This window comes from Salvia splendens, chromosome 8 (genome assembly GCF_004379255.2).
Source record: "Salvia splendens isolate huo1 chromosome 8, SspV2, whole genome shotgun sequence".
NCBI classification, from domain to species: Eukaryota; Viridiplantae; Streptophyta; class Magnoliopsida; order Lamiales; family Lamiaceae; genus Salvia; species Salvia splendens.
In genome coordinates, this window is record NC_056039.1 from 26867594 (window position 1) to 26892860 (window position 25267).

At 33.7% G+C, this 25267-nt stretch overlaps 4 protein-coding genes across 7 annotated transcripts; 3 read left to right on the forward strand and 1 right to left on the reverse strand.

Moving 5' to 3' along the window:
• Positions 1-558: 558 nt before the first annotated feature.
• On the reverse strand, positions 559-5922 carry LOC121744885. Of its 2 annotated transcripts, XM_042138564.1 has the most exons (14): positions 5606-5921; positions 4181-4961; positions 3961-4069; positions 3714-3834; positions 3524-3622; positions 3130-3429; positions 2931-3038; positions 2746-2817; positions 2005-2091; positions 1842-1913; positions 1671-1760; positions 1475-1582; positions 1060-1128; positions 559-824 (listed from the first exon to the last, which is right to left on the reverse strand). In XM_042138564.1, exons 1-14 carry the CDS (start codon positions 5840-5842, stop codon positions 750-752), a joined length of 2328 nt encoding a protein of 775 aa, XP_041994498.1. In that variant the 5' UTR covers positions 5843-5921; the 3' UTR covers positions 559-749. The 2 variants fall into 2 exon arrangements, 1 of the variants encoding a protein (XP_041994498.1); XR_006038720.1 differs by lacking the exons at positions 559-824; positions 1060-1128 and having other exon boundaries at positions 1519-1582; positions 1671-1756; positions 5606-5922.
• A 1136-nt stretch (positions 5923-7058) lies between these two features.
• LOC121744935 (LIM domain-containing protein WLIM2b-like) lies at positions 7059-8304 on the forward strand. Its single transcript, XM_042138649.1, has 5 exons — positions 7059-7238; positions 7490-7598; positions 7688-7707; positions 7811-7900; positions 7992-8304. Exons 1-5 carry the CDS (start codon positions 7098-7100, stop codon positions 8241-8243), a joined length of 612 nt encoding a protein of 203 aa, XP_041994583.1. The 5' UTR covers positions 7059-7097; the 3' UTR covers positions 8244-8304.
• A 2236-nt stretch (positions 8305-10540) lies between these two features.
• Positions 10541-10870, forward strand: LOC121745997 (nuclear transcription factor Y subunit C-2-like). Its single transcript, XM_042139939.1, has one exon. It carries the CDS (start codon positions 10541-10543, stop codon positions 10868-10870), a length of 330 nt encoding a protein of 109 aa, XP_041995873.1.
• Positions 10871-17431: 6561 nt separating this feature from the next.
• On the forward strand, positions 17432-22927 carry LOC121744880 (myosin-11-like). 3 transcript variants are annotated; one of them, XM_042138556.1, is made up of 9 exons: positions 17432-17956; positions 18401-18601; positions 18694-18816; positions 18949-18986; positions 19068-19170; positions 19261-21486; positions 21735-21887; positions 22137-22225; positions 22342-22927. In XM_042138556.1, the coding sequence occupies exons 1-9, from the start codon at positions 17879-17881 to the stop codon at positions 22574-22576; spliced, it is 3246 nt and encodes a 1081-aa protein (XP_041994490.1). In that variant the 5' UTR covers positions 17432-17878; the 3' UTR covers positions 22577-22927. The 3 variants fall into 3 exon arrangements, with proteins under 3 accessions (XP_041994490.1, XP_041994491.1, XP_041994492.1); XM_042138557.1 differs by having other exon boundaries at positions 18694-18762; XM_042138558.1 differs by lacking the exon at positions 22342-22927 and having other exon boundaries at positions 22108-22225.
• Positions 22928-25267: the final 2340 nt, after the last annotated feature.

Here is a 25267-nt window from a genome sequence, read left to right on the forward strand (position 1 = left end):
AACCTACATTCCACTAACTCATTCCTACTCTCATTTTATTATAAAACTAATGTATAAAATTGTGATCCACATACAACTAATTTTATTAACATATATTCTAATACATTTATTAAAACATGTGCCGAGTCAAAGTGTGACAATCAATGACAAAAAGGGGGAGGACTTAAGATCTGGTTATTTCTTTCGTAGATTTAACTTTATTTTTACATAATCATACATATCCTTTTATTGTTTCTTGTCCTTCTAATCGATTTGTATAGTGAGAGCTAATCTCCTCACCACTTGTCTAAAAAGTGATCTCAGTTGTAGTGATTTCTAACTGATCAAATCCTTACACAAGAGTATATGGTTAGAAACGCACAGATGCACAGATTTTACTATATCATTTTTTATAAAAAAAAAATTTAATCAAAAAATGTATCTAATCCAGTCATCATTTATTTGCTCAAAGGCTCTATTAGTGACACCTTCTTCATTATATACGTCGACTAATTGTGTGGAAATATAAGCATTTTATAAATAAACAAATTTTTGCACACATTATATGGATGGAAAAGATTGACTAAAATCTACTTTATATTAGAGCAAAATTAATATATGTGAGATTTACAAGAGGGGAAAAACCTAACAAACTACAACCACATTGCCAAACCTATGGTTACTACATCTTTTCACATTCAGCCTCAATATTTCGAGGAGAAGTGATGAGCAGAATCTGAGGCGGAGCCAATACCATCGTCTTTGTTCGTTCAGGCCACCCTGTTGGTGCAGGTCAGGATAACAGCTTTCAGCTCCTCTTTGCTCAAACAAGTTTCCACCATTACCTGTTTGCAAGTCATGTTTCCTCATTCTATTATCCTCACATTATAGCAAGATCAAGTCATCAACGAAATAACATCGAATAAAGATACTGAAACAAGATTTAGTAACGGCAAAATCTGCTATTGTTATACATATGTTTCTCATTTACCTAAGTTTCCTTTTTCCTAAAATATGAAGATATAGAACAAAAATATACCAATGAATAAGATCAAACAATAAAAATTGTCAAGGCTTAACCTCTTGTACTTGATTTCCGGCTCGAGCGAGCAATTTGTACTGCCTTTCAAACATAGAGGCCATATAAACCTGCATAATAAGCTCACATATCAACCATCTCCAACATAACAAGTCAATCCTTCAAGTGTGAAAAACTTTAACTTAACAATCACAATTAGGAGCATAAATTTGCATCTTGGATTAATCATTAAACTGAAAATGCGGTAGATTATTTAGTCTTTAATGTTTTTATTTATCCAAGATATCACCTAAAGTAAATGCTCCCTAAAAGGATACAAGTACTATAGTAATAGGCTATTAGCACAACAAAGATTTGTGTAGTAGGAATGATAAGAAAAAATCAATAATTCAAAATTATTTGACAGAAATCAACAAATTTAATACTAGCTTTAATGATCAGCTTGATTAACTTCACCTGAAAAGTAGGTGCCAAACCCGGGCTCAAAAAGTACCGTCCTTTTGACACAGACTGGATTCCGTCAATCTGCCTCAGTTCTTTCATCAGCGACTCAACCTCGACCCACTACATGGTTTCAGAATAATGTATTTCGCTAGGTGAAGATGCGGTAGGCAGTTAGAAATTGCCAGTGTTACAAAAAATTAGATATAACCTCGGAATTTGCCTCAGCTACTTCGAGTCTACCATCCAAAGTATTCTGATCACCAACCACAGCCTCCAAGGTCTCCATCAAAGGATCTGGCTGCCACGAGAAAAGATGAGGGCATTCTTATTAGTAACAACTTTAAACAACAATGTGCCGTTAACAAGGGACAGTAGTTACCATTACTTCCTTTAATGACAAAAATATACGTTCAAGAGAAAAATCCAATTGATGGACTTTGGCATCAACAATCTGCAATCCAACAAGGTATGGGGACAAGAAAGGTCATATTTCTAGTAAAATGGACGTGAAGGATCGATACTTAGTCTTTTACACTACATACCTGGCCAACTTTGAAGTATGATGCAGGGTCCAAGGTGGCATCCCAAGAAACTTCTGTCTGGTGAATAAGCGCAGAAACCCCTTCAACCTAGGTAAAGATATTCATCAATTATAATTATCCATCAATTATAGATATCCATAACGAATAATAGACCCTTTAGCTATTTCAACCGCTAATTATTTTGAAACTGCAAAGTTAACATTACACACTCAAAGCTCAAAAACCATAAGATATGTTGACCTTCTATAGAAGATCATGGATGCATATCGAACCAACTCAAAACCGAAAATAAACACTGAACTTGGCCTAAGCTATGATGGTAATTTGATTGGTCAATGTTTTATTTCCAGTGTATAATCGAATACACAACATACTTAAATAATGTCTTATCAGGTCTCAAATGAATTCTGAAAAGTCATCTCTGGAGAATTTATTTTGGTTGGAATTGTTAAACTAAATATTAGTATGTCTTTAAGTTCAATATTATTTTCTGTAATTCTAAAACAAGTCCAAAATTGCACAATGAAAATGGAAGTCCAACCAAAACTGTTCTAGTTTCTTTTAACAAACTAAAACCAAAACTCTGAGCCAATTCAATCAGGTCATTACAGTTATTTGCTTCATCCGGAAAATATAAAATACTAATTCGAATATGTTTGTTGGAAATAGTATTAGTTAAAACCAACCAAATGGCCAGAATCCTAACCTGTCAGCCTAGTGTAAAAAGAACACTTCATTTACCTCAACAAAGACACCGAAGTATGTAATCTTTTTAATGCAGCACTTGACTATATCTCCAACACTCAGACGTGCCTGAAATGCAGGAATGCATAAGGTTCCGGATATTTAGTAGGACATCGAATCACGCATACTCTTCCATACTTCATAGGAACTAAAAATTGTTGGGACCTTTTTCAGGATCTTACCATGAGTTCTCTCTTCTTTTCAACTAATTCTTCTTTCTCTTTTGGTTTTATGGAAAATATTAGCCTCCGAGAATTTCTGTCAGCCAATACTACTCCCACGTAGATTCTCTGCAAGTCCAGGCCCCAGGGACATTAGGTAAAATGTACTGTAATAAAAATGAAAGGAGAGGCTTTTTGGCATGAATCTCGTCATCCAAACCTGACCAACAAAGGACGATAAGAATTTAAGTTTCTCTTGGTCATAGAGCATAAGAAGATCCTCCAATTTCATATCTTGTGTCAATGCCTCATCAGTCTTGCTATCAATTTCTGAACTTTTCACAGACTCGGGAGAATCCATCACGCTACTAGCTTCATACTTCCCAATTATGCCCAGGTTCTGCCTGTAAAGGGATGGATCTAAACCTTTTCTTCTCAACCAGGACTCAAAAGCTAAGAATTTCCATCTAGCAGCAAGATTACGATATGGTAGAAAACCAATCAAGGAGCCAAATGATACCTGTAAGCAAAACAAGAAACAAAAATACTTACAGCTGAACTACGAGTATCGACATTATAAATATCGTTCAAGCTAGAATAACAATTTAACCCACAACGAATCCTCTAGTACTGGCGCTGATCAATTCCACTTCTTCTCTTTCTCCAGTCTTAACCAGCTGTTCTACTCTAGTCCAGTCATCTTCCTCCCGTTCCTAGATTAGTAGGGCAGTCGGAAACAATCAGATCCCAAATGTAAGTATGTAACAATCAGGAATACTGTGTACACTAAAGATGGTAGCCAACCTTAATCGGTGATGACGCAATGAAGTTCTCCAGATCGGATGGATTACCCCAGCTGTCAGGGTTTATAGGAACTGCCTCATTTCTAATTTTCTGATCTGCTGGTTTAACAGCAGGATCTAATCTATAGCATAGTATAACAGTAATTAAAGAGCACTATATTTAAGCAGTAGGAAGATAAACTTAATGGAAAACTGTATCTACAAGCAATTTTTAAAGATGCAACGGAGAATCAGAAAGACTGCATTACCTTTCTGGTTTGCCTATAAGCATAGTATCTATAGACACTGCCTGTGTACTTATAGGAAGTTCATCGGAAGTGAATGTTTGCCCACCAGACCGCATATCAGCCTGCAATTCTTGAAAAAGCACAAAGACATTTAATAGCACATTGAAGTATTAAACTTCCATACACAACTAAGATATGATTTTGTAAAACAGAATGTTCAACTAAAGTCTAATAAAATTACCTTTTCCCAACCCCTCATCTGAAGCAGATTCATCTTGATTGGCTTCATGGAACCAGTTTTGATTTACGGTGTTTGTAGTTGCTTGACGATTCTCTGAGTTGGAAACATCCATCCTATTCTCGGTCATAACATCATTGAAGCTAAGTTCAGTATGCTCTTTTGGTGAATCATGATCGGCTTCGGCATTTGAATTGAGCTTCATCAGTTCTGGCTTCTTCAGAAGAGGGGCAGAACTGCTTCCTTCAGTAGATGAATTTTCCTCCAATCCAGTTTTACTATCCAAAGAATTTGGGCGGCTGTCTTCTTCTCCAACTTCAGATCCGGATGATAATGGTTCAGGTTTCCTTAACAACGTAATATCACTAAACCTCTCTTTCTGCGGCTCATTTCCCATTCTCAGTGATAAGTTTGGCCTCATTCCGAACCTTGCGGATCCACTCGCACCATCATCCTCATTAAATGATCTTGGTTTTCGCAAGATAACATCAGGAACGCTGCTTTTAGTCTCTTCTGAAGCCTCTGAAGCCTTTTTCATAGGACGGCTGATAGAACTTTTAGCACTTGTTTCCACAGGTTTAGCAGTTTCTTCGAACTTGGAACCTTTCTTTAATACAGGTCGGACCAAATTTAGCCCTTGCACGGATTTCACTGACTTCTTTTGACCAGGCAAATCAAATGGGATCTCCTCTACGCCTTCATCCACTGCTCTCCCCTTCTTCTTATCTAATAACTTCTCAATCTCCAAATAAGACACATCTGGATTCGATTTTCTACCCATTATCTGAAAAATTATAACAAATTATAACCTGAGAGTACATGACAATGCACAACACTTCAAGATTGATAAAGATAACACAGGTTGTGAAATCAACAAAGCATATGTTGTTATTCTTCATAAATCAGTATAACACATGCATCATAAAACTATGATTAACTGGGGAAGTCCAATAACCGAGTCCAAAGCCTAGTTCGACGCAGAAATCTAGAACTATTACATGCCCCTTGTAGATAAACAATGCATCTCCTACAAAGTAAAACATTCATCCAATACACACGCAAACAAACAGCTACCACTTCATTAGGTGTGGTAAACCATGTTCTATCCCTTTCCATCCCAACCACGGTAATCAACATAAAAAATCAGCATAATAACACTATCTATCCGTTATACTACCATCTATCTTTCTCCAATTACCAAAGGAAGCCACATCAAAAGCAGCAATTGTGCGCTACAAACACTGCAAACGCAGTTTACAAGTGATTATCACACTCATTTAACTCATCAGTGGTGATTCCCTCCATTAATCAGAAAAACCCCAGTATAATAATGAATAAATATACATCGAATATTCTAAAGTTTCAATCTTTCAGCAAGTCTAGAAAGAGATATCCAAGGAAGGAGAAGAAAGGATAAGGTAAAGGCACCTTGGCTAAAGTGATTTTGGGGTCTTCCCCAATCATTCTACCAAATTTAAGCTCCATTCTATCCCAATCATCAAGCTGCGGTTCATCTCTTGACGCAGAAACCCAAAACTTTTTGGGTTTTCTGCCAGGGAAATTCAGTAGACCGGATTTCTTGGCATGATAAACGGGTTGTGAAAAGAATTGAATTGAAGAGAGAGAGGTGGAATTGGCGGTAGTGCTGAGCGTGAAACTATCCATTGTTGATGAGATAAGGTGAAGCTTGTGTGATAAGGATGCATAAAATAAAACGACGGAATCGCCTTTAACGCTGCAATAAAATAAAACTATGATGTTCTTAATTGTGGCAAGTACAGTGGTATTGGCCAAAATATGAAATAATTTTCAAAATAATCCAAATTAAAATTTATACTCAGTACTAATGAATGGAGGTGTTTTTTGTTACGATTTTTAAATGTCATGACTCATAACTCTTACATTCCAAAACGTATAAATATGCTCTGACTACTATTATGAAATGTTGCATTGTTAAGTTGGAAAATTTTCTTACATTACAAAGCTAACCATATTGATGTAACATAGCACTGAAATGATTTAATAAAAATATTAGTTAAATATTTACTGAAAAATGGGATCTTGAAAAATTATTATTTTCTTTGTATATAACATTAAGCATGTGAAAGTATTGATTATGGATTGTCTTGACTTATCAACATTTGCAATTTTTGATCACCTACATGAAGAGACAACCTACACTTAAATGAGAGAAAGGCTTAATTCATAACACTACATAATTTAACAATTTTGAATATTTTAGTCTAGTCGGGTTGCGTTAGGATAATACTAATTTACAGTAATAACTAATAATTCAATTATGTATATTAAAATTATCAACACAAAAGACATAATTATATCAATCACACATAAGTTTATCAACACAAGAAAATTGATAAATTTATATCTTTATGTTGATATTTTTAACCTACAAAATTAAAATTAGTTATTAGTTATTATTGTAAAATATAAAATTGAAATTAGTTATTATTGTAAATTAATTTAGTGACAGAAAGTGTGATGCAAATATTACATTGAAAAATAATAAATATAGCTATATATTCCATTGCAAGCGAGAAATAGGTTATTGTTCTAACTTGGTTTATAAATGTGCCAATTTTTTTGTAATCAACTAAAAAAATGTAAAAAAAATCAAGTTTCAACTAGATGGAAATATATGAGTTAAAAGAACCTAAAATCCCTTATAATCACCAGTTAATTTAGATTGTTTCATATTTTGCCACAGAAAAATCGGTCTTCCAATTCAGCAGCACCATTATTTGCCTACTTTAAATTTCAGCCTGTAACTCACCTTAAAAAAATTGCTTAAAATGCTAATTTTGTTAAAAGGGCAGTGATTTAGTTGATGTGTAGAAATTATTTGGTAGAAGAAGAAAAGTAAAAGTGAGAATAATAAGTGAGGTCCAATAAAAAGGAAGAAATGTCGTCGTCTTCATATGGCACGACGCAGAAGTGCCATACTTGCCAAAAAGTTGTGCATGCTGCAGAAATGTTTTCTGCTGATGGAATTCCCTATCACAAGAATTGTTTCAAATGCGACACTTGCAATGGGCGTCTCGCCGTATGTATATAGTACTATAATTTTTTTTGTGGGAAACAGCCTCATACATACTAATGGAGTAGGGTTGCATTGTTCACACATATTTTAATTATCAGACGTGCCAACATTTTCTAAACTTTTTTTTTCCTCTTGGAATTATATCTTTCATTTTTATGCATGTGATGTGTATACGCCAAGCGCCCTTCAATATGTAGTATGTTTTAAGAAAATTAACATCATGAAATTGATATTAATTTGAATAATAATGATAGATAAGCAACTACTCAACAGTGGATGGGAAACTCTACTGCAAGGCTCATTTTGAACAACTCTTCAGGGAAACAGGCAGCTTCACTACTAAGAAGTTTCAATCAAGCTTAAGTCAATCTCCAAACCTCCTTCCATATTTATTTTGATACTTTTTCAGGATTATTGATTCTTACATTATATTTTCTCTCATTTCTGATCAGGTGGAAAACATCCAGAACTGGTAAACACCATTACAAAAAGGGGGGGAAGACCTTTTTTTTTAATTTTTTTTTTGAATTTATAAAGTTGAGAGTTATAATAATTAAGTTTGTTGATATGCACAGAACAGGACTCCTAGTAAAGTGTCAGCCATGTTTTCTGGCACGTTAGAAAAGTGTGCAGCCTGTAAAAAAACTGTCTACCCACTCGAGAAGGTATGCTTCATAACTAACCAAATTTTAATTTGAAATTAGAAAAAGAGAAATGAAAGAACAAAAAAAGTGACATATATAGAGAGAAGTGCAGGTGACGGTGGAGGGAGAATTTTATCATAAGCAATGCTTTAGGTGTGCTCATGGAGGTTGCAGCCTAACGATGTCGTCTTACGCGGCCCTTGATGGAATCCCCTACTGCAGGACTCACTTTGCTCAGCTCTTCAAGGAGACGGGCAGCTACAACCATCTCACCAAGACTACTTCTCTCAAGAAAACCGCTCTCGCGCTAGATCTTGATTTGGGCGACCCGCCCGCAGAGCCTGCCCAAGAAGAAGAAGCATAGATAGAGACACAAGTAGAAGTTATGTGAGTTTTCCTAGCATATATATGGTTGTTCTTTTATATACCGATAACTTGTGATTGCAAAGTTATCTGCATTATAGGATATATCAGTTTATTTGATGCACTTTATACTACTATTATAATTATGTAATGGGTATATAGTATGGTAGCAGTTCAATAATATTATCATAACATTTGTTATGAGAGGGGCGTATCGAGCCTCAACCCGACCGTCTCTAATAGCAAATTTAGACCTACAGCAACGCATTGGTTTCGTTTTGTTCAGGAGGGACGGGACGCTATAAGGATGTGTTGCAAGCACCGTAACGAATGAGAGAGCATCTGCGTCATAAATGACGAGACCTATAAATGATAATATAAGAGAGAAAAAGAAAAATGTTGTCATAAATCATAGATATGAACTATTTTTATGGAACAGTTGAAAAAGAAAATATGACATTTTCTATGAGACTAAGGGAGTATTAAACTTTGATAAATCAATTACTCGAATAATCTCAACATAATTAAATGTTAAATATATTTATAAGCTTACTTGAAGTTGTACTTTTCCAATTTGGGAACAAACTATATGCTGATATGCAAAAGTGGAGTATATAAAAATATATTTCCTCTGTAATTTTATAGGTGAGGTATTTTTTTTACACTGAATCTAAGAAATCAATATTTAGTGAGTTAAGTATGTAGGTAATAAAGTAGATAAACTAAAAAAAATAGTTAGAATAAAGTAAAAAAATGAATAAAATAGGAAGAACAAAGTAAAAGAAAGATTGGAGTAAGAAATAAAAAGTAAGTTAATTTACTACCCCTACATCCGTGAAAATTATGAAGATTTAGTTCGGCACAGATTTTAATGTATAATTGATAAAGTAAGAGAGCTATATATGGTATTGTAAGTAGTGTTAGTGGAGAGTGGGTTCCACATAATTAATAGTGTAATGTAATGATATAAATTGTAAATAAAATAATGTGTAGGGGTAATGTGTTATTTAACAATTCCAAAATTAGAAAGTTCACAGTACTTTTGAGAGACTGACCAATATGAGTCACTCTTATTGTGGGCATGGATTTTAAGAAATATGAAGAATAGTTGGTTGAAAAAGTTAGTGGGAATATAAGATCCACTTTTTTTATATTTGTTTTATAATAAAATGTGAGTAAAGTGAATTAGTGTAATGTGGAACCTACTTACCATTTATGGTAAAAATGAAGTGTGACTCATATTGTGGGATGGACCACAATGACAAAGTGTGACTCTTATTATGAGACGAGGGAAGTATATGGAAACAATGAAACTATAAAAAAAAGTTTCAAAATTAAGAAAAAACTCAAGTCACTCAACTCTGGAGGGGCGGAATAATTTCAACCAAATTAAACATTAAAGGCTAATTATAACACCTATTTGTTCTCTCAAAGTAATTGAGGAACAGTTCCACACATGGTCTATAAATAAATAGCATACCGAGAAAAAAACTAAACAATCCGAGTGAATAAAATGTAGTACTACGCTTTTTCTTATAAAAATTAATTTACGAAGGCTATGACATACACTTAAAAGTTATAGTTTGTCTTTAATGCGATTCAAATATAAATTTAAAAAATCAAAAGTCACTTTGCAATGGGTAGGTTTGATCAAGCTCCACCAGTTTAATTATAGAAAACGTTACATGTATAGATACATTATATATTCAATTTGTCCTCTCTCATTGTTCTAACAATGCGAATAATGTAGAAAATGGTGGTCAAATGTTTCAAAGTTAAAAAGTCGTAAATTTCCACAGGATATACTATTCAATGTTCATAAGAAAGAGATATAAATACATTGAATATGTCAATTTAATAAATAAGATTAATCATGACACAAATATGATATAAATACATTAGTCAGAAAAAATGAGTTACCATCTACTTAAAATACGCATCTTTTAAGTTAAATATAGTATTTTCCTGACATAAACATACAATAACTTACAACCATTTCACATTGTAATCAATTTCAATAAAATCTTTTAATTCTTCTCTATATATTCTATTTTTAATATCTTTAGCCGGCCCCAAGTAGGCTGGCCGGCCACCCCCACCACTTCAATTTCATACTTGTATTTGTATATATACACTTCAAATAATTTCTTGCACACCACCAATCAAATTATATAACTCATAATTATACATATATTCACCCTTCAAACTCTCAATATAATCGTTGTATCTCTAAAAAACCCTAGTTTGAGACTCCAGCAAAACGGTGTAGCTGAGAGGAAAAAGAGGAAACCCTAGAAAATGAGGCAACCGGGCGCGTACTCTAACCTTCTGAGTGGGGGGAAGACGGGACCTCATTCGCTGCCACTAGCAAGAATCAAGAAGATCATGAAGAAATCGGGGGAGGATGTGAAAATGATATCGGGGGAAGCCCCCATCGTGTTCTCCAAGGCGTGTGAGTTGTTCATCGAAGAGTTGACGAAAAGGGCGTGGGCGATGACGCTGCAAAGGAAGACAAGGACAATGCACAAGGAGGATGTGGCTGCTGCTGTTATGGAAACTGATATATTTGATTTCCTTGTTGGCCTTGTCTCTCACACTCCTAACCCTAGTGCTCCTCTCGAGTCTTGAAGATGCATCTCTCTCTCTCCCCCTCTGTCTCGCCATAGGAGAGACGCTTCTTTTAAATGATATTGTATTTAATAGTAGTTAAAATGGAGAAAGTATAGTAAGAGGGGGACTTCTATACATTATTCTCTTTTAATTTACTTTCTCTAGGCTTTAAGTTAAACATTAAGTTTTTTTTTTTCAAAATGAGTACTTAAAAGAAGGTCTTGCTTGTGGTGGAAGGGAATAGTATTTAGTAGTCCTATAAAAGAATATCATAGTTTGATAAAATGATTATCTTCCAATAATTAAAATCAGTGGTTCAAGCCACCTTGTATTAGTGCGTGAGTTGTATTTATAATTTCAATTTAAGTTATACACTTGTATTTGCGTGAAAAGTATTTGCTAGCAAATTACTAAATCCTTTGAAATTATACACAATGTACAGTGTAATCCTAAGACTTGGCTAATTCACTAAATCATAGTAACTAAGTTGACCAATTGGCTAGTTTTAAAAGTGTTTATACCATAATCGGTAAATTTAATTTAAAGAGTTTTTTTCTTTTATAATATAAAAAAGATTATGCGGAGGTTCAATTTCGTAATATAGTACTAATATATATTTTTATTTGATAGAATATATGTAATTGGAATTATGGTAAGTATACACGATTGGTCACGCAAATGATTTGAGCCATTAGTTTGAAAATTGCTCGGATCGCATATTTTAGTCAACTAATTAATTGATTAAACGTCATCTATATGACTAACGCTAACTAAACGTGAGCTAACTTATCATCAGTTAAACACACCAGATTTATTTTTATTAACTCGAGTAAAGGAATATAATAAATTCTGATGAGAAGACCTAATATATACTTTTTTCTTTCTAAAACAATCCAATCAGTAATTTGTAATTTATTTTATCTTCTTAATCAATACTAAAAAATATTTATGGAGCATAATAATGCGAGCACATAAATTAGCAAGTATTCAATGTGAAAATAGCGAGCTAGTCGCTATTATATTGTGCCTAAGTCATGATGATGCCAAAGATTTGTGAGCATATCTGATGCTCGCTAAACTTTCTAGCACCACGACCCTGGACAGTTGATGCTAGAAAATTTGCGAGCATGACCGTACTTGCTAGAAACCACGGTGCTAGTAAATTCTTAGAAATTGGCAAGCATAATGATGCTCACAAAACTTGTTAAAATTACTTGCAATTCAGGGGGTGGGGACGAGCAGACGAGCACCACTCAATGTTTTTACGCTCATAAACTTGCGAGCAAAATGGTGTATGTCAAATTGGTAAAATGTGAGTGAGATAGAAGAAAAAAACTAATTGGGGTGCTTAAAATGTAAAATGAGTCTAATCTCAATAGAGACAAGGTTATAGAGACATAACTTATTAGAAATAGATAACCTAATTTTGGTGGATAAATCAAAATGGAAAAATAAGGCTAATTTTCATGGACAGAGGTAGTACTATATAAGAAAAATTGTACTTCATTCGTCCCAAGGTAGTTAAATCATATTCCATTTTTAGTTGTCCCAAGTTAGTTACTTCTATTTTACTTTTTCTCTCTCATACTATTCCTTCCTCACTTTAACCTTTGAACATCAATTTTTTAAAATTATGTATCCAAGAGACACACCTCAACTATTTTGGGACGAATGAAGTATCTTTTTAAACCGTACTCCCTCCGTCCCTTAAATTTTGTCACATTTTTCCATTTCTGTTCGTCCCACAAAATTTGTCACATTTCACTTTTATCATTTTTGATAGTGGACCACATAATCCACTTACTAATTCCAACTCATATTTTATTATAAAACTAATACTCCCTCCGTCCCATCTCATGTGATGGATTTCTTTTCGGCACGGGAATTAAGAAAATTATATGTATTGAGTTAAAGTGGAGAGAATAAAGTACGAGAGGGGAAAAAGTAAGAGAGATAAAGAGAGAATAAAGTAAAAGAGAGGGAATAAAGTAAGAGATGATTGAAGTTTTGTTTTTAGCTAAAGAAATCAATCACTTGAGATGGGACAACCCAAAATGGAAAGTTGATCACTTGAGGTGGGACATGGGGAGTACTATATAAAAGTAGGACCCACTATTCACTAACTTTTTCAACTCACTTTCCATTACATTTTTTAAAACTTGTGTGTAGTTACTCTTTGGAGTATTTTTTTTATGGAAAATGTTTTGGAGACATAATGTCTAAGACATAATGAGGTTAAAGTAGTCATTTTAGCTTGTTTTATATTTTTATTTAAATAAATGTTTTGTATATATACCATACTACCCTTATGCATATAAAAACATTTATTTATATATAACAATTACTTAATTAGGAAAGTTGTGTGTATTTATATGGATGGCTTGATTTAAGCAAATTATACTCAAATTGTATGAAGTGTATTAAATACTCCTATGATGCTAAGTCACGAATTTTATTTTAAAATATAATTTTAAATAATAAATTTAAACTTTATTTAAATAGTACATTATACAATTATATTTTTTAAATTCTAAACTTATATGTACTTAATAGATTTAATACTCAATCTTAATTTTATTATTACAAAACATTATTGAATCTAGAATTTATATGTATAAAATTAATAAATCAATTTAATTGCTTGAGTTCTTAGAGCATCAAAATTAAGATTTGAAATTTATACATGTTTTAATTTATTAATGGACAAAATGTTAGGGAACAACAATTTAAATATGTATACTAGAATTAAATTGTCAGATGGTGTCAAAATAATTTAATTAAGTAATAATTTCTAAAGCTAAAATAATTTAGCTATATAAATTTAATAGTCATATTTCACAATTAATTTTTTTCATTTTTTATACACAACACTTTCTTTCATGAGATTATAACAAGTAAAAAATTAAGTATATATACATACATCTATTTACTAAAAGTATTTTAAATTTAGAATTTTAAACATTATTAATAACAAAAAAAATTGGACGTGAATAACTATTACTATTTCGTTGGATGATAACACTAAAAAACTAAGTATATATATGCATGTATTCATTTTTATGATTCAGAATTTAAATAATTATTTAATACTAATAAAATAATTTGATGAGAATGACTAATACTATTTCGTTATACTAGTCTTTTACAATTTAGAACTTTAACGATTATTTAATAACAAAATACTTGGATGCGAATGAATATTCCTATTTCGCTGGGTAATAACACTAAGAATTTAAGTATATATACATGTAGTCATTTTATGACTTCAAATTTTAATAATTATTAATAAAACAATTTGATGCAAATGACTATTATCATTTCACTAGATGATAACAAGTAAAAATTAAGTCTATAACATATTTATACTACTACTATTTTACAATTTAGAATTTTACACATTATTTATAGAAAAAAAATTATTGTATGTGAATGACTATTATTATTTTGTTGGACGACAACACTAACAAATTAAGTATGTATATGCATGTAATCATTTTTACGATTCAGAATTTTAATAATTATTTAATACTAATAAAATAATTTGATGAGAATGACTATTACTATTTTGTTGGATAATAACAATTAGAAATTAAGTGCATATATACATGTAATTATTTTTATGACTTAGAATTTTAATAATCATTTAATACTAATAAATAATTTGATGCGAATGACGATTACTATTTCGTTGGACGATAACACTAAGAAATTAAATATGTATATGCATGTAGTCATTTTAATGACTTAGAATTTTAACAATTATTTAATATTACTAATAAAATAATTTGATGAGAATGACGATTACTATTTCGTTGGACGATAACACTAAGAAATTAAGTATGTATATGCATGCAGTCATTTTAATGACTTGGAATTTTAACAATTATTTAATACTACTAATAAAATAATTTTATGAGAATGACTATTACTATTTCGTTGGACGATAACACTAAGAAATTAAGTATGTATATGCATGTAGTCATTTTTATGACATAGAATTTTAATAATTATTTAATACTAATAAAATAATTTGATGCAAATGACTTACTATTTAGTTGGACGATAATACTAAGAAATTGAGTATCTATATGCATGTAGTCATTTTTATGACTTTGAATTTTAATAATTATTTAATACTACTAATAACATAATTTGATGTGAATACGTTTACTATTTCGTTGGACGATAACACTTAGAAATTAAGTATATATATACATGTAGCCGTTTGTATGACTTATAATTTAAATAATTTTTTAATACTAATAAATAATTTGATGCTAACTATTACTATTTCGTTGGATGATAACAATTAAAAATTAAATATATATACTTATATGTATATTTTTTACAATCTAGAACCTTAATGATTATTTAATAATAAAATAATTGAATGCGAATGAATATTTTTATTTCGTTGGATGATAGTATTAAGAAATTAAGTACTCCTATATGACTATTAGATGTCAAATGTTTTTATATAATGCAAATTTGTAGAAAGTCAATTTATAATATGAGTTGACTTTTGATAATAATTTGATTGATGTATATTTAGATAAAAGATAGTAATTTGATATGAATTGCCTTTCCTTTTATGATTAATTGATATATATTTATTTATTCAATTATTATTTAATTCAAAATAAGGGTATGTTAGTCTATACAATAATTTGGTTTATGTCAAATTGACATAGGGGTATTATGTCTTGGAGACATTATGTCTCTAAATCATCACCCTTTTTTTATTTACTCTTGGGAGTTTATTATTTCTTGTGCCTAAACTTTAGTTCTGTTGCCCCATACACTTTATATGAATTTGAGAAAGTGAAAATAAATAGATTGGGAATAAATATTCTAAGCTACATATGGGAAAATTAAAATTGAATATAAAATTAAAGCACTCCTATTTTATAGCAATGGAGCATTTAGCCACTTTAGTACCTTCCATAATAGTAGAGTCATTTCCCTTTTTAATAAAAGTCAACACAATTATTCTCATTTACTTTATTCTCTTTTCATTTCTCTACATTTTTTATTTCCTACTTTATTCTTTTTTTACTTAACTTACTTAACACTTACTCATTTTCTTAAATCGCATATTAAAAAGAAATGCTTCCACTATTATGGAATGCATGATTTTTTTTTCACATAAATGAGTACCATAATTGATACGTTTATTCACAGAATAAGACATAGCAGTTTGGTTATTCCGTAAATGGATGGTCGGTTTTACTACTACATTTATTGTAGAAGTTATTGCGTGACATAATAACTGCTCAGTATCTTGATGAATTATTAATCTCCATTATCAATGATAACCTAGAATTCTATTTGTAATTGAATTTATTAGTACGACAGATATTAAAACCGATCTACTTTTTAAAAGTTATAATGATATCTTTAAGTTGACCTTTGTGCATTTTAGCAATTTGTCCCACCACTAATCCCAATTACTGAGTCAGCATTTGCGGAATCCAACACCAATATTTTTCCAAAAAATGATTTCGTGTTCTACTCATCTAGTACTATTTCTAAAGCAAAATTAATGTTTTAACCAGGTCGATCCTATATGTCATCCTCTAACTTCAATATTATTATGATAATGAATTTAATATGATGGTTCAATCTTAATCTTTTGTTTAATAAAGATACATAATATAAATGTGTTTGTTACAATTAGTTGAATATATAGGCAAGGATCATTATGAAATTGAAACGCTTGATCTAAGACGTATCAATTGAGGTACTAGTACGTTTTTCATATTATTTCAATATTCTCGATCAAAATAGTTACCAAGGAAAAATAATAGGCGTTGATTACTTTGAGCTATCAATAGCTTGTCAATCAAATATTATAGCATCAAAAGATTTTCCATCAAAGCCTTAAGAGTGTCCACTATGGGTAGGATGCGGTTATAGCCGCGTCTGGGGGCGGTGGGCGGGTGGCTATAGTGGGGAAGGTGGGCGGACAACATTTGGGGGTGGCGGACTCGGGATAGCCGCGTTCGGGGGCGAGACCGCGGCTAGGGAGAATTAGGATTTTGTATTTTTAATTTGGGGGCTATTGGAGGTGTCCACTATAGTGGCGGAAATAGAATTTTGGGGCTGTGGATAACAAAATTGGGGCTATGGACAAAAATTGGGGCGGGGCTATTGAGCGTATCCGCCTTATAGTGGATACTCACTTTCAAAAGGGCATTTCCGTCACCTCACTTCACATAGCCGAATCCAGAAATATTAAAATCTAGTTTTCACCTAATATCTGATCAAGGCATCTCAATCAAATCAACAACAGAAGCTTCCTAGTAAAATTAAATATTCGGAATATAGAAAAATAGAAATTTTTGTTTCTAAAATAATGCGCTCTATCGGTCACAAAAAATGGTGTGCCTTTTACTATTTTGAGATTTCCCATAAAATAAACCGTCTGCATATTTCTTTATAATTTATTCTTATTTTGCACACTTTTTTATAAAAATCAAATGTAATTCGCCACTATTTATATTACTCCTAGTTAATAAATACAGTAAATAATTTTTTTCATAATAATAACGCTACTCCTCAGTGTCTCAGTCTCACTTTACACAGGAAATAATGTAACGTTAAGAGATAGATACAGAAGAGAGAGAAAACCGGACCTACGCGGCCCAGACAGCGAAAATAGCAAAGTGAGAGAATCAGCCTTTAGATCTGCGCTTCGCTGTTTTCTCTCGTTTCGGTAGCTGCTTTTTTAGTTTGATTCGAGTGAGGATTTCAGTGAGCTTGATTCAGCATTGATCCGCAAGAGTCAATTCCATCCTTGCGCACTTGAATTTTGCTCTGTGACTCAACCGCCTTTCGTTTTTTCTGTTGTCATTTCTTAGCTCCGAATTCGAATTGCAATTTGGATTGCATTGATGCTGTTTAGACTGGATGGTGTTTATCCAACGGCGGTCGCCGGAGCTCCGGTGAGTTTCTGGCAGAGCTCCGGCGGGCAACTTAAGAGTGAGATCAGAGTGTAATGCTAGGTTGAGGGTAATATAGGGCAAAATGTTCAAATCGGCGCGGTGGAGGAGCGACAAGAACAAGGTCAAAGTAGTGTTTAAGTTGCAGTTTCATGCAGCTAAGGTAAATTTCACTCACATTTTGTGTGTGTTTATTTGTACTATTAGTGTGTGCGCTTTTTGAGTGGATGTGGAAATATAATTGAAGATTGAGAATTAAGCAAATCAGATTGGATCTTTTCTTGCTGCGGTTGAGTTTTTGTTTTGGAATGGTGGTAATGTGGCGTGAGGTGTTGTGAATTGATAGAGAAAATGTTTAAGGTGTTGTTTAGTAGTATTTGAATTTTCTGTGAATTTTGCAATGGTTTTGGACTAATACCTGTGTAAGAATATATTTGTTCTGTAAAGTTAATGTCCAAATAGTGAAGGTTTTGACAAGGAAGAGCAGTCTACATTTGGACTGTTGGTTTTTTCCATCATTCCATTTAGAATCTTGGGCTGGAGACTTGCAAAATTGAGGCCGTGAAATGTGATTGAACTTGTGATGATCAATCTTTTGAAATGTTAGGTGTCACAAATTGGAGGGGATGCACTGATGGTATCTGTTGTTCCTGCGGATATTGGAAAGCCTACAGTTAAGTCAGACAAGGTATTAATTCGGGATGAGAGTTGTTTCTGGGAGAATCCAGTGTATGAGACTGTGAAGTTCAGTCGAGAGCCAAAAACAGGGAAGATTCATGAGAGGATATACTACTTTGTTGTAGGGACGGTATGGAATGTTACACATTTTATTTATTTATGCTTTGCTTTGCTGCCAAGCGATGATTCAAAGCTAACATTATTCCTAATATGGTACAATAGGGATCGTCTAAAGGTGGAGTTCTTGGAGAAGCCTCAATTGATTTCTCAAATTATGTGGAGTTAAATAAGGTTTCCCTGGTTGCTCTTCCCCTCAAGAACTCAAAAACTGAAGCTGTATTGAATGTAATTCGCCCGTATTTGAATCCATGATATCTACTTGTAAATTTTCTATAAATGTTCAACTTTTTTTTGCTGCATTTGACTGGATCAGCATTTGTTTCTTGGCTTGGATTGATGTTTCCTTATTTGTTTCAGTTATCAATTCAGAGGATCCAAGAGTCTATTGATGAGAGGTGCTGTTGATTACTGTAATTATGTTTTCTTTATATTGTTACTTAGCTCGACTGAGTTGAGAGTGTTTATTGGTCTCGCAGAGAGATCGAAGAAACTGAGAGTGTAAAACTATATAAAGAAAACAGCCTGAAGTCGCAGTTGAACAATGGCGACGAAGATGGAACCATAAAGAGCAGTTCTGATGTAAATTCTCATCTTCTATTACCATCTTGTTTTCCTGATCTACCTTACTTGATAAAATTAAATTCCAATTGTTTCCTTTCCTCTGAGCAGGATCTGCCATTGAATAAGACTGTTACCCACATTGTTAAATTCAATGGCAACCGTCGAACATCTAGTGGATCTGATCTCACGATTTCAAGCTCTGATGGCAGTTCTGGAGTTGAGATACCGTGGCAACCTCAGATCAAGAATGGCAGTGCCCATCAAGAGCCTGCTTCAGTTCTACCATCTTTGAGGCCGAACTCCGATACACAACCTTCAGTGCATGAAGAGCGTCAAAGGTCACAATCGGATTGGTCAGGCAATTCTGCTCTTGAAGTTAGTACAGACGACTCATCTGGAACCCCTAGAGACACCTTGCTAAGGCAGAATTCGGACGAATCCTCGGGTATTGTGATTGAGAAGCTCAAATCTGAAAATGCTGCTTTATCCAGACAAGCAGAGATCTCTGAGTTAGAACTTCAGACTCTTCGTAAGCAGATTGTGAAGGAGAGCAAAAGGGGGCAAGATCTTTTTAGAGAGCTTGCTTGCTTGAAAGAGGAAAGAGATGCTCTGAAGGGAGAGAGTGATATGCTCAAAGCTTCAAGGATACGAATAGACGGAGAAAGAAGTAGAACAAATTCGCTAGATGGGGGAGGGGAGTCTTATGCAATCGTTGAAGAACTGAGGCAAGAGCTGAAACATGCTAAAGAACTGAATGCCAACCTCAAAGTTCAACTTCAAAAGACGCAGGAATCAAACTCTGAACTATTGCTTGCAGTGAAGGACCTTGAGGAGATGTTGGAGCAGAAAGACGGAGATGTATTGAACCTCTCGAGTGGATCATCGACTAAAGAAGTGGAAGAAAAGTCTTACAGAGCATGCCAAAAGCATCGATTACACAATGACAATGATGATGAAGAGCAGAAAGCTCTCGAGGAGCTCGTGAAGGAGCATGATGACACCAAGCAAGCATATGTTCTAGAACAACAAATCATGGACATGCGTAGTGAAATAGAAATCTACAAGCGAGATAAAGACGAGCTAGAGATGCAAATGGAGCAGCTTGCACTTGATTATGAAATCATGAAGCAAGAAAATCATGAAATGTCATATAAGCTAGAGCAGAGCGAGCTTCAAGAGCAACTGAAAATGCAGTATGAATGTTCATCCTCTTATGCTACTACTAATGAACTCGAAAGTCAGATAGAAAACCTAGAGAATGAACTCAGAAGGCAGTCAAAAGAATCGGCAGATGCATTTGTCAAAATTAGTGAACTAGAAACTCATGTCAAGAGCTTGGAAGAAGACCTTGAAAATCAATTAAATGGATTTGAAGCTGATCTGGAAGCTCTTATGAGCTCAAAAGTGGAGCAGGAGCAAAGAGCTATAAGAGCTGAAAATATATTGAGAAAGACACGATCGCAAAATGCTAGCACAGCAAAAAGGATTCAGGAGGAATTTAGAAGGCTTTCGGTGCAGATGGCGACTACGTTTGTATCCAATGAGAAACTGGCTGCCAAAGCTCTAGCCGAAGGAAATGAGCTTCGTCTAGAGAAATTTCATTTAGAAGAAGCCATCAAGAAAACTTTTGAAGAACATCAATCAGTCAAGAGTAGTTATGAGGATAGTTTGTGTCAGCTTGCCAGTCAAGTTAAATCCATGGCTAATCAAATAGAAAAGATGCACTCAGAAATAGATGATAAAACATCGCAGCTTGAATATCAGAAAAAGCAGACTGAAGAATCCCTGAGGTTCCTTTCAGATGAAGTTTTAAAGCTCAAGGAGGAGATCAGCTCATGCGGGAGTGTGAATAAATTATTTTCGGAGGACTTAGGGTGTAAAGAGTTACTCTTGCATGAGTTGGAACAAATTAGGAACTCCATCAAGGAAAGGGACTTGCTTGTGTTGCAAAGGAATGAAGAAAGAATTGTTCTAGAAAACAGGATTGCCTCATTGAAAAATGAAGCTGAGGAGTCGCAGAAGGAACTGAATAAAATGAGATGTCTTCTGGAAGAAAAAGAATTGATTGTTGGGACTTTGCAGTCAGAGCTAGAGTCCCTTCACTCACAATACGACGGAGTAAAGCATTCTCTATCACAGTATGAATTGGAAAATGTGGAGTTGAGGAAAAAAGTTTCTCAGTTAAAAGATGACTTGAAGAAGAATGAAGATGCCCTCAGAAGCATGGAGAAGATGATGCAGGATGTAGCCAAAGCAACTTCAGAAACTTTGAAGCCTGTTATTTGTGGCTCCATAGAAGTTGCAGATCTTAAAGAGAGAATTAAGTTACTTGAGGTAAATCCTTATCGAGTATCGCATGTTATATTTTTGTTGTAGTGTAACACATCCTCAACCACTTAGAGTAAAACAAATGGTGCTTCTTAAGTTTTTGTGATGCTAATGTTGCAGGTTAATGGTCTTTGGAGCATCAGCTCTTTTACTTAATTTTCTTTGATAAGAGTAGTCGTAGTTCAGTTATAATGGGCATACCTTTCTGTGTTGTTATCATGTGTCAGATTTTGATTCCAAATTCATGATCTCAGGGTCAGATCAAGTTAAAGGAAAGTACTCTGGAAATATCAAATAATTCATTTCTTGAGAAGGAAAAGGATCTTCATCACAAAATCGAAGAGTTAGAACGAAGAATGGAAGTGCTCAACCAAACCACCATTCAATATGAGAATGGACTTGAAAAGGTTTGTAAATTTTGCTGTGTTTGCTTTAATCAGATTAGGCTTACAGCAAACGTTAGAGATCCATAACTTCTTATAGTATAGCAATTCTGAAATTAAATAGAGGGCCCGTAACCATGAAAAAAGATTATTTTACTGATAAAATATTCTGAACTCTCTACTTCATCATGATAAAAATTTTGTGCAATTTGCATTGTATGTCCTACAATTATTTATTTCACAGGGGTCTAAACATATCCTCCTGAGTTGCAGATAGCTACTATTTCAGATGAACAGGATCCAAATGTCAGATCAATTGAAGAAGCAACAAAGAGTGATGAAGATTCAACCAATCTCAATGGGTATGTAGCAGTACCAATGCATATCATATTAATGATATAGTACTACTCTGCTTGCGAATGCAAATGGTTATGATAAAATTGATTGCATTCTAAACCAAATGCTTCGACATTTGCAGCCACAACGACAATCCACAAGATGCACAAGAATGTTCAAGGCATCGTAATGAATTAACAATTGAGGTGGAACTATTGAAAGAGAGAAACAAGTTGATGGAGGAAGAACTGAAGGAGATGCAGGAGAGGTATTCAGAAACAAGCCTCAAGTTTGCAGAAGTTGAAGGCGAACGACAACAACTCGTAATGAAAGTACGCAATCTCAAGAACAAGAAAAATCACCACAGCGCTGCCTAAACTTGTTTGGCACAGTATGTAGGTATGTTAACTGTGGCACTTGAGCGGCTTCATATTGACAGTTTTTGCAGAGTATTTTAAAGAATAATTCTTTGTAAATTGTTATATTATTTTCCTCATAGTATCTATATCTATATATAAGGTAGTTTCTTCATTTTATTGAATGTAATACAAAATCCTCAAGGGTGTCATCGCTCCATACAGGAGTCTGCCTCAGTAGCTGATTCTTTTTTTTTCTATCTTTTTCTGGCTCACTTTTTGCTGGTTTTGTAACATACTTTGCTTTGTGATCATCATATAGGTAGAGACCAGAAGTAATTATTTATGAATATCATACATATTCAATTACATCATATAAATTGTTCTTACATTGATGGGGTTATTTAAGCAACATCCAAACTTCTCTCAGAAAGAAAACCGGTTAAGAAATTACAAGGCGTCTATAATGAAAGATCTTGAATGAAAAACTCATTGACAAATTGCAATTTCCAATCAAGAGCCATGAATTATGTGGACTAAAACCAATTCAAATTAATTGTCATTTTCTAGTCGGCTTTCATTTCAATAATAATACGATTGCGTATTCATTTCATTAGTGTATCAAGTTGTGATTTATATTCATATATATATATATAGGGATGTATTCATTTCTTTTTTGCATATTTTCTCCTTTTTCCTTCTTGATCTCAGCCGTTGATTTCCTACATCCTATGGCCTAAATTAGTGGTTTTAATCATTAAATTTAATTATATTAAAAACCAAAAAGGGCAAATTTGGTAATGAATACAATCGTTGGTTATGGCAACTCCCTAAATTTACTCCGTTGAAGATCTTCACGGTTATTGCTTCTGTTCTCACGCTCCAGACGTGATTCTCTCTCTACTCCCTCTCTGCAATTGAATTCACGTTCTTCCTCTCCCTACGCTCCACACGCTCCGACAACCAACAAAGAGAGAGAGGATTCAATTAATCAAGGATGATGAGGTGCTCTTGCGACTACTAGTACATCTTCCTCGTCGCCGCCGTGACGTTCATCTACATCCAGGTTTAACCCTAGACGTGATTCTCTCCCTACTCCCTGTCTGCAATTTTTCCTTCGTCGCTCAGTCACATGTTGCCGGCGTTCTCCGTTGACGCCTCCTCAGTATTACAATCTTGTGTTTTCGGCGTTGTAGCGATCGTTGTTCTCTCAATAATGGAATAAGGTAATTCAGTGTTGTCTTCCTTTGTTTATGTATCAGTTGGTTGTGTTAATACCAATTCACATCAGTCCGAGTATTCGCTCGTTGTAAAGCAAGTAATTCGTGTATTGTGTTGTCGTGTTAAAACCAATACGAATAATGCACCAAATGGAAATGACTAATGCATGTTATTGACTATATAATGCACAATATGTGAAATGCAATGTATACGAATAAGATGTGCCGTGTTTCGATGATATTGGCACACGTTTCTTATTTCCCCTAAGGGTTTAATAAATGTAGGGGCTAGGGTATAGTACGTACACATTAAGATGCGCCGTGTTTCGATGTTTGGCACACGTTTCTTGTTTCCCCTAAGGGTTTAATAAGTGTAGGGGCTATGGTATAGTATAGTACGTACACGTTAATAACAACGTATAAAATCGATATGAATAATGCACCTAATGTTAACGACTAATGCATATTATTTAGTGTATAATGAACAACATGTGAACTGCGATGTATACGAATAAGATGTGACGTGTTTCGTAAAGCAAGTAATTCATTTATTGTGTTGTCGTGTTAAAACCAATACAAATAATGCACCAAATTTTAACGACTAATGCATGTTGTTGACTATATAATGCTCAATATGTGAACTACAATGTATACGAATAAGATGTGTCGTGTTTCGATGTTTGGCCCACGTTTCTTGTTTCTCCTAAGGGTTTAATAAGTGTAGGTGCTAGGGTATAGTACGTACACATTAAGATGTGTCGTGTTTCGATATTTGGCACACGTTTCTTGTTTCCCCTAAAGGTTTAATAAGTGTAGGAGCTAGGGTATAGTATAGTACGTACACATTAATAACAACGTATAAACCGATACGAATAATGCACCGAATGTGAACGACTAATGCATATTATTGACTATATAATGAACAATATGTGAACTGCGATGTATACGAATAAGATGTGCCGTGGTTCGATGACATTGGCACACGTTTGTTGTTTCCCCTAAGGGTTTAATAAGTCTAGGGGCTAGGGTATAGTACGTACACATTAAGATGTGTCGTGTTTCGATGTTTGGCACACGTTTTTTGTTTCCCCCAAGGGTTTAATAAGTGTAGAAGCTAGGTTATAGTACTTACACATTAATAACAACGTATAGTTCGGTACGTATAATGCACCGAATGGAAACTATTAATGCATATTATTGACTATATAATGCACAATAAGTGAACTGCAATGTATACGAATAAGATGTGCCTTGTTTCGATGTTTGGCACACATTCTTATCTCCCCTAAGGGTTTAATAAGCCTAGGGGCTAGGGTATAGTACGTACACAATAAAAACAACGTTTAAAAATAGCACGTGTTTGAGTTATACATAATTAACGTATTACGTAATGTACATATTATAAAAGTTGTTGTTAGGTGCATTAAGTGTCAGAACATGATTAGTTTTCGCTAATTGATTTTTTGTTCTGGTATTTAAATTTTGATGTATC